Source organism: Planococcus citri, chromosome 4 (genome assembly GCF_950023065.1).
Source record: "Planococcus citri chromosome 4, ihPlaCitr1.1, whole genome shotgun sequence".
Classification (NCBI taxonomy): Eukaryota; Metazoa; Arthropoda; class Insecta; order Hemiptera; family Pseudococcidae; genus Planococcus; species Planococcus citri.
In genome coordinates, this window is record NC_088680.1 from 52,791,324 (window position 1) to 52,807,638 (window position 16,315).

General features: G+C 31.8%; 2 protein-coding genes across 2 annotated transcripts in view; one reads left to right on the forward strand and one right to left on the reverse strand.

Annotated features, from left to right (window-relative positions):
- LOC135845876 (protein sneaky-like) overlaps positions 1–16,315 on the reverse strand; it is a 131,098-nt gene that overhangs the window by 12,113 nt on the left and 102,670 nt on the right. The window contains exons 3-6 of the mRNA XM_065364724.1: positions 15,832–15,946; positions 7,147–7,284; positions 6,919–7,073; positions 6,402–6,538 (exon numbers count right to left, since the gene is read on the reverse strand). Coding sequence (XP_065220796.1) covers positions 6,402–6,538; positions 6,919–7,073; positions 7,147–7,284; positions 15,832–15,946 — 545 coding nt within the window. The remainder of the gene's footprint in view (positions 1–6,401; positions 6,539–6,918; positions 7,074–7,146; positions 7,285–15,831; positions 15,947–16,315) is intronic.
- Positions 9,104–12,427, forward strand: LOC135844393 (uncharacterized). The gene is made up of 3 exons (XM_065362571.1): positions 9,104–9,306; positions 10,267–10,445; positions 10,673–12,427. Exons 1-3 carry the CDS (start codon positions 9,234–9,236, stop codon positions 11,402–11,404), a joined length of 984 nt encoding a protein of 327 aa, XP_065218643.1. The 5' UTR covers positions 9,104–9,233; the 3' UTR covers positions 11,405–12,427.

The following is a 16,315-nucleotide window of genomic DNA, read 5'->3' on the forward strand; positions in this document are numbered from 1 at the left end:
TACTGTAGTGCCGTTTGTAGTAAATACATAGTAAACGTTAAAACGACATTGGTATTTGGTTTAAAGACACCAATTTGCTTCACTTTTTCAATGTTTTGTTTTCGAAGCCTACAAAACTACAAAAAAAAAAAAAGATTCAAAAAGAAAAAAAAACACTCACACATTATGCGTGAGAAGATCGACTTTTCTTCAAATACAAATCTTTTACGAACAAATTGAGTCACTTTTTTTGAAACATTTGTATAGCAATAATTGATCTGTTTACAATTGAATCGAATCATTTACGAACGATTGGTGATTAAATAAATTGATTGATTTCTTGGTGAATCATTCGCAAACGGGTCAATTAATTTACGATTGATTCGGTTTTTGTGAAACTAATTGCATAAGAATTGATCTGTTTTCAAGCGAAGTGAATCGAATCGAATCGAATCATTCGCAACCGATTGGCGATTGAACAAATTGACTGATTTTTAGGTGAATCATTCGCGAACGATTTGATTTGTATAAGTGACTCGTTCACGAACGAATCGATTCATTTGCTTGATTTTTGGTGAATCATTCGCGAACAAATTGATTAATAATTGGTGAATCATTCGCGAACGAATTGAATTTTTTTAGTGAATCATTCGCGAATGAATTGAATAAGTTTTGATGAACCATTCGCGAACGAATTGATTCGTATAAGTGACTCGTTCTCGAACGAGTCGATTCATTTACTTGATTTTTTGGTGAATCATTCGCGAATAAATTGAATTATTTTTGGTGAATCATTCGTGAACGAATTGATTCGTGTAAGTGACTCGTTCACGAACGAGTCGATTCATTTACTGGATTTTTTGGTGAATCATTCGCGAACGAATTGATTTGTATAAGTGACTTGTTCACGAACGAATCGATTCATTTACTTGATTTTTGGTGAATCATTCGCGAATAAATTGATTAATAGTTCGCGATTCATTCGCAAACGAATTGAATTTCTTAGTGAATCATTCACGAATGAATTGAATAATTTTTGATGAATCATTCGCGAACGAATTGATTCGTATAAGTGAACGAGTCGATTCATTTGCTTGATTTTTTGGTGAATCATTCGCGAACGAATTGATTTGTATAAGTGACTCGTTCACGAATGAATCGATTCATCTACTTGATTTTTGGTGAATCATTCACGAACGAACTGAATAATTTTTGGTAAATCATTCGCGAATGAATTGAATTGATTTGTATAAGTGACTCGTTCGCGAACGAATGTCAATAAAGAGTATCAGTATCAGTAAAAAGAAAATGTACCTACCTGTCTAGTTATTTTTTCCCTTCTGATTCAAAATAGTCTTTACAAAACAAACAGAAAACATGGAGAAAAAGAAAAAAATAGGGAGCATTTTTTCAAACGTTTAATTTAAGGGGAAAGAGCAACTTTTAAAAATGAATTCCAAATGTTTAAATTTTCAGATTTTTCTCAACTTTATCACCACTTAGAAAAAAGTTGTTCAAAATTCAGATTTTTAAAAAAGGGATAGGAATATGCAAAATTTTCAAGTTATAAAACTCTATCAATTAGAAAATGGAAAAAGGGTATTAAGTAAGTTTCAAAAAAGCTGAACAACGTGAAAAAGTAGGAATAAATTCGAACTTCCAGGAGGATCTGTTTTCAAATACATATTTCAATTTTTGAACAAATAGAATTTCAAACGGAAAATTTTTAGACTGAAATGTTTCAATTTTTAAAAAGAAGAAAATAAATGAAAATTTCAATTTTTTTAAAAATTTGATTTATAAAATAGTGAATTTTTTTGGTGCGAAATTTTGAGTAAAAGAACTAATACTAAAAACAGGTTACGCAAGACTGTTAGACACCATGTAGATTCCATTTCTACGTGAATATTCAGCGACTGAAAATAATCCCTTCCAAATTTTCCAACATTTTTTCTTTGATTTTTCGTCAAGTATGAAAAAAAATCATAAAAGTTGCTCGTTTGAGCAAAATTAATTTTTCATCAAAAATTTATGGATGATTTTTGCCAATAACCTTAACCTGCCTAATTTACATTTTTTCAAAAATCTAGATTTCATTCACGTAAAATTTAAATAAAGTACTCGTTTCTAAAACACTACGTAGGTATATGAAAAGAAAATCCAGGATTCTGATATGAGACTACATTAACTGTTCTTTGATTAAATACAAATTCTATAGCCTCCAGGATGAACTCTCTGCTTTTCTATCTTCCCATCCAATTTCCCTCCATAGCTAATTAACCAGTCAATTTAACGTAAAATTTACCTTCAAATAAAAAAAGAAAAGAAAATCCCTATTATGAAGTCTACTCGTAATCATGCAAAAAATTGAAAACCGCCCAAAACCAAAAACTGTAAAAGCCAGAATGTTCTTAGCATATGCTCAAGTTCATGCAAAAGAAACTCTTCATCGTTGACTTTTTACATGCGTTGGTAACTTTTTGCGTGTGCTTATAACAAGTTGATTTGGCAACAAATAACGTAGAAAATGATTAGGCAACTTGTCGTGCACGTGTGCTCATAAATCTGCATATATAATTTTCTAATAGAAACTTAACAAAATGGTCAACTTTTAAGCGATAAATCGAATTAATTGGATTTTGGTTTAATTTTTTCTCGTTCGCTGGGATATAGTTATATTACCACCATGCAATCTTCATCTATACCTACGTGAACTCACGAGGCGTTCACCTCTACAAAAAATATTTCACAAAGAGATAAATAACATGATATGGATGGGGCTAAAAAGGGATCGTAAAATTTTAACAATTTGTTATACACTATACAGGCTATTGAAACACATCACTAGGGAAAGGTTAGCACTGCTTAAACAGTTACTTCGATCGGTACATGCTATACGTTTACATATACATATAAAAAAAAGTATATAAATTTTATAAAACACTTTTTCGTGACGTCTACGTATAGTACATATTTTCAGCGATTTTACGACATCGTATTTTTAACGTACTAATTTTCAAGGTTGCCATTTAAAAGGAATTTAAAACTTTCAAAACCATAGAGCCACTTTGGTGGATAACCGCATTGTAAAATGCTATATCTGCGTCGCTGGTTTTTATATGTATTAGAGCTTTTACGAGGGAGACGAACGCCGAACACCGAACGGTATACTATAGGTCCAAGTTATACGACAACGAAAAGCGATATCGTAAACAAGGCTAAAAATATTGAGCGTGTTTATTTATGACGTACCATTTATGAAGTCTTAATTGTGTCCTTAAAAATCAACCTTACAGTTGGCCAGAGTCGAAAAACGATTTTTTTTGGGAGAAATTGCTTCTGTGTTACGTATATTATAAGGTAGGTACTTTTCCGTTTTTTTCATCAGGGAAATATTATGAGGAAAATTCCGATGAAAATATTTATACGTATGAATCCCACGAGGGTACCTATTGTATTATTGAAATACCTAAACATTCCTACTCTAGAGTAAACAAATAATTTATTGAAAAATGATGGAAATATAATCCACCAGGAAATCGTCAGCTAAGGGAATAGAAATTTCAACAAAACATGCAGAAATTTCTATACAAAAATCAATGCAAATTGTTTTCCATTTGCTGAAAAAATTTTCCACACTGAGCTTGGGTTTCTATTTAATCCGAAATCTCGTTCTCAACAATTGGTTTTAAAATCAAAGTTATCACGATGAAAGTTCAAATTGAAGATCTTCAAATTTTAAATAGGTACCTACCTACCTACTCGTTTTGAATTTACTATTAATTAATTCTGCTTGAAATTCTTCAAGCATATTTCCCCCCCAAGACCAAACTTTCAACTAGTCTTGATTTATGAATTTCATAGGTAAGTATTTGATTATTTACGGCAAACTGGTTAGGCAATTCTATTAACTTATATGAATTCAATTGCCTTCTAGTAAATTGAAAGGCAGAGGATGGAGGACGGGGGAATTTACAAAATGGGTTTGGTAGAATTGGTAGTTATGAATGATTCACAAACAAATCATTTTCAATTTTAATTGATGGATTTGAAGAAGTACGAGAATTTTTACACAATCTAATCTCTTTCACTGAAATTGATCCAGTAGATTGTGATTCAGTCGTTCTCGAATAATTTCTTGATTCTGAGCAAATCGTTCACGAATGAATGAAATCCAGTTTTTGAAGATGAGATTAAAACTGTGAAGTTTCGTCATGTCACCTGTACTTTTCAATTTGATTTTTCAGCGATTCATTCGTTCGCGAACGGTTTTCCTCATCTGAGCAAATCGTTCGCGAATGAATCATTCGTAATTTCAATTGTCAGATTAAACAATGTTTTGTTATATCGTCTTGATTTTTTTTTGATTCGATTTACAAGTGATTCAGTCGTTCATGAATGATTCGTCGATTTTGAACAAATCGTTCGTGAACGAATGGTTTCCAGATTTCGACGATAGGATCAAAACTGTCAAGTTTTGTCATATCATCTATCTTAAATTCAATGTTTCAGTGATTCATTCATTCGCGAACGATTTTTCTCATCTGAGCGAATCGTTCGTGAACGAATCATTTATAATTTTAATTGTCAGATTAAACAATGTTTTGTTATGTCATCTTGATTTTTCTGATTTGATTTACAATTACAAGTGATTCAGTCGTTCATGAATGATTCTTCAATTTTGAACAAATCGTTCGTGAACGAATTGTTTCCAGATTTCGACGATAGGATCAAAACTGTCAGTTTCGTCATGGTACCTATCTTTAATTCAACGTTTCAGTGATTCATTCGTTCGCGAACGATTTTCATCATATGAGCGAATCGTTCGCGAACGAATGATTCACAATTTTTACTGAAAAATTGAATAATGTATCGTTCTTTTGAGTTATCGTGTATCATCTGATCTGATTCAATTTCCAAATGATTCAATCGTTCTCGAACGATTCATATCGTTCCTGAACGAATCGTTCGAAATCGAATCTGCACAAATTTCTGATAATATCTACTTTTGTAATGTCAACTTATTAAATGTTATAATATTTAATCTAGTTCGGTTGATTAGTGATTCATTCACTCGCGATTAAGCTTTTGACAAGTCTGATCAAATCGTTCATGAACGAATCATTTTCAATTCTTATGAAATGTACTTAAAAGAGTCTAATTTTTCCACGTCCCTTTTCCCTGGATTTGATTCAGTAGTGATTCAGTCGTTCCCTTAGGATTTTTCAATCTGAGCAAATCGTTCGCGAACGAATTAAGCCCAGGTTTTGACAATAGGATTAAAACTAGGATGTTTCATCGTTTAATTCACTTACAATCTATACCTAATTCGGGTTTTCAACGATTCCATCTGAGGAAGTCGTTCGCGAACGAATCATTCGCAATTCTTAATAACAGATTGAAAAACTCGTCTTGACTTGATCATCTGATTCGATTTTCAAAAGATTCAGACATTCTCTAATGACTTATCATTTCATGAGTGAATCGATGGTGAACAAATCAACTCCAATCTATGTAAATAAAATTGATGAAAATTATGTAAAAATTTTGACATTGGTATTATTTTATTCTATTAGAAGATGTAGCAATTTTTAGAATCTTCACAAAGTTTTTTCAATCATTTTTATGAAAGTTTGCTAATTTTTTTTATGAATTTTATGAAAATTTTTGTATTTTGTTGCACAATTTCGATGATATATTTTTCCCCCCTTCACATCATCTAATTTCGTAATTTTTAACCATTTTTGGCTCAATTTCGCCCTTTTATCACATTTTTCCCAATTTGTAATTAGGATGTATTTTCTTATGTGTGAGTAAATTTTTCCAATGTTATAGCAATTTTCAAGTGATTTTTTCCCCATATTTTAGTTGATTGGGAAAATCTGATAGGTACGGGTAGTATCGTATCAATTTTTGGTCATCTTGAATAATTTTTGGAATTTTATCAATTTTTTCAACAAATTTACACAGCTCATGTAGCAACTTATTGAACTTTACGAGTGAAAACCCGTCTCGAGTTGAATAAGAAAATGAAAGAGAAATTAAATTAGGTAGGTACCTACACAATTTGAGAGTCGATTTGACCTTTTTATGAAATAAGAGGAGGCAGTATGAGTTGTGTACTTTTTCCATTCGACAACGAAATCATTCTAAAAATACTCCTCAAAAGTTAAAGCATGACCTAAACTGAACAAAAAGGAAGTTGAACTGAATCATCCTCTCTTCTCACCCAAATTGCATCACGGTCGTCATTTATTTTTTTAACCATCAATCAAAATCTGTGTTTCATTATTCATTTTTTTTTGTTTTTGCTTTGTTTTTCTGTCTGTCTACGTTTAGAAGATTTCTGTCGAAGATCAGTTTTAAAGCTTTTACCATTAAAAACACATTATCTTATCAATCTAAACAATATCATTCCAAACCTGAAAATAATGAATAGAAAAGAGAACGCAGCAATTCTGACAATGAATGCGGTAAATGACTTCAACCATCCTTTCTTTTCCGAATATTGGTCGACGATTACTTTAACTGTTCCAGACATGTCTTTAGCAATTTTTTTCTGAAACATAAATTTCTTTACTTTGTTAATTTCTGTTCATCTGATTACAAAATATGAATAATTACGCGATAATAAACGATGAAAAATATTAAACGACTTTTCAGGAAAATGCACGAAAAAATTTAAATGGGAGAAAGTGAAATGATAAATTCATCAATCAATCATTTTGTTTCTCAAGAAGTTGTTTTATTTGTTTGTCGAAAAAATGGTAAGTATATTTTTCATCTCAAGATTTCAAAAATAAATTGTAATTATCTAATAATTATTGTACTATTTCGGTAAAGTAGATAATCATTTTGTTTCCATTCTATGAAAGCCTTTTGTACTCGTATCTTATTCCAGGTGTAGCATTATTATTGATTAATAAGTACATAACTTACCGCGTCTTGAGCAACTTCGGTAATTTTATAATGAAACTTGATTTCTTGAAATTCAGATTTGAGTTTATTTTTGGAATTTTGCAAAAATGCATACGTTTGTCCGAGCTGAGCAGGTATGACATTTTTTGGACGGCATACATTATCACTTCCAAAAACTGGTGTAAAATTCAAGTACGTAGGTAAATATCGATAGGTAATCTATAAATGTTTCCAAAGGTAAGTACTCACGGTTTTTAAGACCGCATACATCCTTAATATCGATATAGTCACAGAAATATCTCAGAACAAAGATTGTATTTTCAACGCATTTATCCCGTGCATTTTGAAATACGTTCTGACATTTTAACAATGTTTCAGTGACTAAATCTAGAACAAAACGCAAAAAATAAGTGTTACTCATTACTTCATTAGTGTCTTACCATATCTAAAGGTGTCATTCTTACAATTATACAGGCACCCAGAGTAGGACAATTTTTTGAAATGATACCTTTCGTAGGTACGTCTATTTATAAGCAGAATCAGAATTCGTAATACGTTCGCGGTACCTATGTTTTTTCCCGCGTTTTTTTCTCTCCCATAAATTGAATTTAAATACGTTTTATATTCTAAAACGAAAATACATGGAAAACGATTTAATATTATTTTTCAGTTTTGCTAAATTGTGACGTTCGTGTTTAATTTTAACAATGTGGTAATTGAATGAAAGTGTTGCATCGCATCGTACTGAACAACGATTTACCTAATTCATTACCATAATAGTGAATGAGTGAATTCCACGACGCGATTTTGTATTTCGTTTTACGTCTTAATGGCGTTCTTATTTTTCTATATAAGTATTATGTATATTTTTTTGGGGGTCGAGTTGTTTTTAAAAATTAGTTCGATGATGGTGAATTTTTTTATACGAAGGATGCCATTTTTTTCTCGCAAAGTAGACTCGGGATTTTGAAATCTAGTCTGCAGACTTGTAAACTGTAGAATCATGACTAAATGTAAGTACGTTTCTCAAAGAATAAGGAGAGAGTGACGAGGGAGGGAGTCTTACAAATAATTGGCGAGTTGAATGAAACGAACAGAGCAAAGGGAGAGGGAATACAACGTTTCTAGCCCAGTCCATATAGTCCATGGACTATAGTCACATAGTCCAATTTCAATTATAAAATTATTTTTCAACATTTTTGAAGAGTTCTGAGCTCAAAATTAGGCCATGATCTCATGATTTTTGGTATTTTTCGAAAAGTGTCATGCGACCTGTCAAAATGGATTAAAATTTCGCGAGAAATTCAAATATTTCAATCAAAATGACTTTTGAGCATTTTTGAAAAATTTTGACCCCAAAATTTGATCGGTTTTTGGAAATTATTAAAGAAGTAATGTGCTGAGAGCTGGCTATCAAAGTGAGTTGAAATTTTATGACGAAGAGTATTAATTAAATCGTTTCAAAAATTATCAAAATTCAAAAATATGACAACCCGAAAAAAAAGTATCAAAAATTAGTTTTGATTACCAAGTTCCCGAAATTTGAAATTTTCAATAGACGTTAGAAATATTAAAATCGAATTATAAACCTTGGATTTTCTCTTTATGTGACCAGTTTGCTGAGCCTTATGACACTTTTTCATAATTATTCACTTATCCAAAAAATTGACTCATTCTTCAAATTATTCAAAAATAATTGGTTGATTAGAATAGGTAGAAAACAGAAAATTTCCAGAAATTTTACTATTTTAGGTGCCGAGGTGGGAGGGGGGTTGGGCAATCGCCCCAGTTTACCTCACTTGGCTACACGTGTTACATAAATAAAGGTCATATAATAATAATAGGTCATTATGAAAAAACTTGATTTCTGAATATTTATCAACAATTCGCTTGGTGGTCACCTTACTCAAAAAGTTTATATATGAAAAAAAAGTAAATTGAATATATCCTTTCGAACGACTTAAACCACAATTATCTAGGTACCTATCATATCAAAAATATACCCAATTTTGTCTCTTCAATGTTGCCTCCTTTCAATAATAACTACCTGATAAATACCTAAAGAATTCTTGTGTAATTCAATTTAAAATTTCTAGGAGTTATGTGGCTTTTTATTAAAAAGCAAAACTGCGGAACTAAAAAAAATAAAATTTCATTTGGCAGATAGCAATGATTAGATAAGTTCCTACACATCTGCTGAAATTTTCTTAACGTTCTATTTCACAAAATATGAACGAAGCTGATTCCAGTGAGATTTCATCGTTGTAAGTTGTACCTTTCTTCTCTTGCTTGAAAAGTCAATCATCAACATTTTTAAAATTATTAAAACAATCAATATGAAACTTTTTGTATCACGAGTAGTTTTATGTGTTTTACTCGTCAATGAATTCGTAGATTCTGAGAATACCCGTAAGTACCTATTTAAAAAAAAAAACAATACAAATATTAGGTAATGTGACACGCCCCATATCCAAAGTTTTCCTATTTTCACTTTCGAAAGTTGATTTTTATGATTTTTGCTGTAGGTGACAATTTTACACAGAAAATTGAATATGTAATGAATAATCTTTACCTTATACAAAAATTTTGATTTGGCCCCTTTTCTTCCATAATTTTGTATAATATGTAGATATAGAAAATTGGAAATCGATCTTGAACTTTGAAACCGCCATTTTTATGTAATAAACCGTTTTTTCCCCCGAAAAATCTCGGTTCTTTGTACTTGAGGCCCCAATTGAAAAAAATGCAAAGTGAAGTTAAAGATTATGAACTTTGGAATACTTAATTTTTATCATTAGGTACAAACATTTTGAATAAGCTCCTCTACCTTTTAGTTTCTACTAAACAAGTACATCCAATTTATCAATTGGTCCCATTTTACAAATTTGATCCGAATCTGAATTGTACGTTTTTTTATCAACATTTTTTTGGTTTAGATGGGGGGGGGCTTAGCCTCTGAGCTCTCTCCCCTTTGATTGCTCCACTGAAGTCACGGAGCAGTAAAACATTTCTAACATGAGTGCTTTGAAACTGCCCTCAGGGCCTCACCAGTACAATTGAAAACATTCGAGGTCAAATTCAAGGTCGTTTTCGCGATGGGAAGAATCTGCAGAAATTTCACAACAGTTTTGTAAACATTTTTTGAAAAGTCCTGAAGATAAAATTTCACATAATGCCCAAACACTCTAAAATCATTTTTTACTACTTAGGTATTATAAATCGGAAACGCTGAAAAAAAAATCAAATTCTATCAAAAGCCGAATACTTCAGTCAGTCAATCGTCACACTAGACTCTAGAGCCTTTAACTGTGGCTCTACAATTTTTATTTTGTTAAATTTCATATAAAGGTTGTTGATATTTATTTCCAGAAAACAGGCAGGAAGACGAATCCTTAGAATTTCAAGTTTATATCTCAAAATTTGCACCAGAGTTCCAGCTGAAAGCATCTCGCATGTATCATGAGCGTTTAATTAATTGTCGGGAAGCTGAATTTATTCGTCGACAGAAAAAAATAAATGAAACAATTACAAAACTAATAAAAGAGACGGTGAGTTGAAAACTTCCGAGAATGGCAGAATATAAAATACAGAGTGTTCTGAAATATCGGGTACCCCAAAGCATTTTTATATACCTATGTTAAATTTCTCTGAAATAATTTAACAAGCAGACTTGAAATTTTAATATGTTGCTCGCCTCTACAACCTTGAACACTCTGTATGTAAAATGACTTAATTTTCATTTTATTGAAATTTTTTTCTAAATGTAATTTTGTAGGACCCTGATCGATTCATTTGCACAGCATGCAGTGTGAAAGATGCTTTTCAGAAGGTATGGACGAATCATGTGAATCTGCATGCTCTTAATCAAACAAAAGGCATAAAAGAATTTAGTGCAATCGTTAAAAATCCTCCTGAATTAGCGGAAAAACAAATCCATTGCCCACAACCAAACCATGAAAAGTTTATCCGCGAGAGATACCCAATATGGTTGCATTACATCAATAAAAATGAAAGCAAGTTCGCTAATAACCTCAGGCTAAAATTAAAGGAAGCTGGTTGGAGCCATGAACAATTTGCATGGAGTGGATCGAAGGTTTATAAACATTATCAATTGTATTCCCATCAATCTCAATCTGATGCAATAGTTACATTCGACGATTTGTATGCGATTGAAAAATTAGCGAAAGGCAAAATTGATGAAATCTACACCTATGATAGTGAAGTTATAATACGTAGTGATAATCATATGAAAATATTAAAACTTATAATGGAAAATAGCCCGATAGAGCCAGAACTCATGGACTATCTAGAAGAGTTAAATGATTGGTACATAAGTATAGAAGACTGCCGTATTATTAGCATCGTGAAAGCAGTTTTGAACAACGGGCAGATCGAATGCAGAATAATGAAGAAATATCCAGATCGAGCAGTACCCTTCTTTAAAATAGGACGTTCACGCATGTACAATGAAGGATGCCTTCCGTTCATTGGTAGCACCTGCGGGTGAGAAATGATATCCTATACTTTTGTGGGTGACTGATGTTCTCTACAAAAGTGTTGGATATCTTACTCTTTAGAAAAACAGTGGTGGGATGACTAAGAAACTACTCACTCATCATCATTTCCAAAAGAATTGCCCAAGAAGATAGAATGAATGGTGCAGGCTGGGAGAGGCTTTTGCCCTATTCTAGGGCCACGAATGTTATGTCGCACCTTGGGAGCAATAAGGTTACATCTCAAAAAGTGAAATTTTACAGGAGATTGATTTTCTTTTTTTTAAAAACTTGATTCATTATTTTTATCAACTTATAATTAATTGTGAGGAATGAATCGCACCTCATTTTAAAGATCTGGTATCCCACTTTTGTTTAGCATAAGAACACTTTGAAAAATAAAATCTTAAAGAGGAAATATTTCAATGTTTGGAAAACATTTTGAGTTATAACCTTTCATTAAAGTTGATGTGGAGGCGAAAGGAAGCGCCCAAAAAAATGTCATGTTAACAAAGTTGTAGAGAATTAAATTTCCGATCGACATAATGTCGTTAGTTTTTTTCTAGAGTGCTTAGTTTTTGAGTTTTTCTCAAGAAACTAAAATTCATTAAATGTGCAAATTCATTTGTCTGAAAAGTGATCAATTTGAAATTTTTTTCTCCATTTGGTACAAACCAATAAAAAATGCACTTCTCGTGACTATTTATATCTGACAAACATTCAAAACGATCAAAACTGTAAAATTTGCTCAAAAAAGGTGGAGTTTTTGAGATGTACCCTTATAACTCCAAACAACTTGCAATGTTGTTGGGATTTTGAGTTAGGCCATTTGCGTTTTTTACAATATCTAGGGAATGTACCCAACTCAAAGTGTTATTGGTTGAGGGGGGTCATATATACAAACCCCAAAAATGTAAAAATGTCAAAATCGATTTTTTTTTAGATGTAACCTTATTACTCCCGAGGCGCGATGTAATCATCTTAGGTACTATTGTAAAAAAAGAAAACACTTGTAAATAAATGAAGCTTTTGATTGATTGACTATTGCTTATTAAAACTTTGAACTGGGAATAACTTTTCAACGGTAAACAATAGAAATTTCAAATAAAAACCATTTTAAAGAGCACAAAATTCTGAACAATTTAAAAATTTAAAACATCCTATAGGTGCTCACTGAAAATTTTGAAATCAGAAGTATCTATCTGTTCTTATGTACGACTAATAAGGAATGAAGTGCAGTTATGTTTGTTCACCACGGGATTTGTTAAAATGACAGATAACTTGCACCATAGTGAATGAACAAATGAACCAGAGTTGCGGGTACGAAACGATTTTGGCATTGGGGTTTAGTTTTGGTATCAAAATTTATTCAAATCGGGATTAAATTTGTTTTAGTTTTGTTCTTCTGGGATTGGTTTCAGGATTTAAAAAATTGTTGCAGTTCTGGGATGAATTAGTTCTGGTTTCAGGATCTTCATTTCAACCAATTTTAAGCCCAAATTGACTGATGGACCCTGTAAGGGGTCTGAAAAATGGGAGGTTTTGGCATGGGGAATCTGATGGTGTAATTAATAGTTAAATGTTTTAAATGCATATTTTGCTCAATTTGTTGAGTAATTTCTATTATAATCTGAATGAATGATGATAAATGATGTAAAATGACAAATTTATCAAAATCAAATCTGAAAAAAAAATAATCAAAAATTTGAAATCCCAAAACTGAAACAATTTTGTTAGAAAAATAATGATTTCGATTTCGGGATAGGTTTTCGGACTGGATTTGTATCAGGATTCAATCTGTTCCGGTTTTGGGATCGTTTCCGGGTCAGTATATTTCCCTCCATTTAACCTTGCTGTTATACTATTTTGTAAGCTCCAAATTCGTCCAAAATGGGTTTTGTGGTGGTTGAATGAGTGACACACCTGACCCATGTGCCGAGTTCACTCATTGACTGCATTGTGACTCAAAATTTAGAGATATATAATTTTTGGAATTTTTAATTTTTGAAAATTGTAAATTTTTTTGTAATTTTGTGAGTATTCATTTTTGAAAATTTTGCAAGTTTAATTTTAGAAATTCTTTAAATTCAATATTTTCATTTCTACATTTATTTTTATTTTTCTCCCTTAAACTTATGTACTTACTTAATTAACGCTGATTCTCTGCCCAATCGTGTCAATGGACTGAGCGACTATAGTCACCAAGTTCAAGGACTATATTCACATTGTCCAACTAGTTCAAGGACTATAGTCTCAGTCCTTGGACTATGTGATTATAGTCTCAGTCCTTGGAATATGTGACTATGGTCTCAGTCCTTGGACTATGTGACTATAGTCCCAGGCTAGAAACGGCATATTTTCTTTACTGAGCTGACAAATATTACCTAACATGTAAAAGTTTCAAAAAAAAAAAAAAAATTGAAAAAAGTAATTAAAAAACTGATTTTGCTCTTTTGATAAACAGATAGGTGTCACATGAACATTTTAAAAATTGGAAAAAAATGGTAAAAAATACTCTAAAAAACAAAAATTTGAAGAAATTATAATTTTTCAAACTGAAGAGATGATATTTAACTTTCTATGCCATAACTTTCTCATTAGGTAGGTACCTATTTACTTTTGTTGCATCTATAGGTAATACTCGTATGCTCTAAAAAAAAAGAATACAAAAGTGACACCTACCATTAGACATTTTTTAAAAAAGTACGTCGAATAGGTATCTACCTATAAAACATTGAAAAAATAAAGAAATTGATTTAGGTAATTTTTTAGTAAGTTGTGCCTAAAAAATATTTAAAAATCCGAAAACATCTCTAAAAATCAAAAACACCGGAAAATCATGTTTTAAATGGTTAAAAGTTGAAACTTGATTAAATACGAGAAAAATGTGTTGAAAAATAAGGGTACTAGGTATCAGAGGGTGAAGGAGGGAGGTGGGTTCAAGGCCAGATTAGTCAAAATGAAAAAAATAAACCAATATATTTGAATTCAGTCTCATTGAGATGGTCACAGACAACATGTCATTTCGCTTTCAAATTTTGACCGAATATTAGAGACCCTTTGTGTCCTTCCAGGGGTGTAAAGATTCCACTGGTATGCTGCCCAGTTGACCAATGTGAGGTTGCAATAAAGATTTATCGAGGGGAATCAAAAAAAGTCACTTCAATTTGTTTTTCTAAACACCATTCTTGACCTCTTGAATTGATAGGTTGTGGTTTCAAAGAATTCGGAGGGCTCTAGCAAATTTTTAAAATTTTTTGTGTTAGAATAGGTAATTTTTATCAAAGAATGACAGGTTCAATTTTGGTGTATCTTTCGATTACCCAAATTTGTTTGGTTCAAATTCAAACTTTTCTCCGATGAGGTTTTTTGAAAAAATAGGCGAATGAATAGCCGTTCGCGAACGAATCAACATAAAAAGCTGCAATTTGGCTTACAGCCTATTTTCGAACAAAAAACATCGATTGGAAAGCATTTTGAGTCATTTCGAGTGTTTTTTTAGGAAATTATTGAAATTTTTAGAAAATTGATTTTTGACTCTTTTTAATGGCCGATTTTTCTCTACCTGGAAAATTGAAAAATCCGCCACAGGCTCCGGAATGGCTCGAAACCATCGCCAGTCAATTTGAGAGGTCGAAACAGTCTATAAACCAAATTCCAACTTTATTTATAATCAAAATTTGATTTTTTTTTGTAGAAAATGGAGCAAATTTAACTTAAAAAAAAAAATCAAGTTCAGCACTTGAAATTAGGTCTCGTGGTGCACCTGCTTCAGCCTATTCTTCCAATTTTTCTCTGTTCGGTTTACGAAAAATTTCCACCTATTGGAATACCTCTCCTTTTTAAGGTAACATCCATTTACCAAACACCCTATACTTCTTGCCATCGCGATACTTTCTATACAAATTATCAATTCTCACGAATACTAATTTCTCAAGTTAGCTCAACACAAACGCTACAATCAACAAACGAGGAAATCTCATCCGAGCGATTAATTCTCAGTATCGATAAAAATAATGAAACCAACTAAATTTCGCTACATTGGTATGGAAGTTTGTTTTGAAAAATGATACAGTATATCATTTGTCGAGTCGTAATAAGACAAAGGATGCGGTTTTTTGGCGTTTATAATTTTAACGTGGAGTAATAAATCATAAATTTTTGTATGTATAAGCAGGACGTTGTACTGTGTTTGTGCTCTGCGCAGCGAGTAAATTTTGTATCATTGTACCTAGCGTGATAACAACCTTGTTATAATATAAGGGGATGATACTCGTACATGTACATATAATTACCGCACGTTTGCGAGTAATAATACACGAGTTATAAATTCCACCACACATTTATGCTATTGACTGAGATTATCTGTTTTTGTTTTGTCGCTCTTTTCAGTCATACGTTGTCCTTAATAATTTATGATTTATACAAGTATAAATTTTACTTTCGCAACGATAAAGGAATTTCTTGGTGTAATTCTTGTTCACGACTTTACTCAAGTCATCGCTAGGTAACACTTTCCAGAGTTTTTCAATTTCTTCGCTTCTTCGTGACAATCCCTGAAAATAATACAAAACATCGTTATCAGTATTCATCGCGATTCGCGAAACAAAACGAAAAATAAAACACATGATAATGGAGTGAATCCCACCGGGATATTCGCTATTTTTTTTCAAATCATCGCGATGGAAAATGTAATTCGAAATATTAGATAATTTTTTCATCTCATCGTCACGTCTTCTTCAGTAAAAATACAAGTATACTCGTATTTGTTGTAATTCCATTTCAAAGTTTTCTAAAACTTTTAATCACCAGAGAGCATCGAGTTGCGAAATGATAAAAATTGACGTAAAATTTTAAAATTTCTATCTCTCGTCATAAGGCAGATCGAGAACCGAGACATGAGTAAAATTATAATTTACATGCGG

What these genes read in the sequence shown, in the direction of transcription:
- LOC135844393 (XM_065362571.1), top strand. Translation starts at nt 9,234, where the DNA reads ATGAAACTTTTTGTATCACGAGTAGTTTTATGTGTTTTACTCGTCAAT. An exon ending in CGTAGATTCTGAGAATACCC is followed by an intron (nt 9,307 to 10,266) that starts GTAAGTACCTAT and finishes ATTTATTTCCAG; the next exon opens with AAAACAGGCAGGAAGACGAA. An exon ending in CAAAACTAATAAAAGAGACG is followed by an intron (nt 10,446 to 10,672) that starts GTGAGTTGAAAA and finishes GTAATTTTGTAG; the next exon opens with GACCCTGATCGATTCATTTG.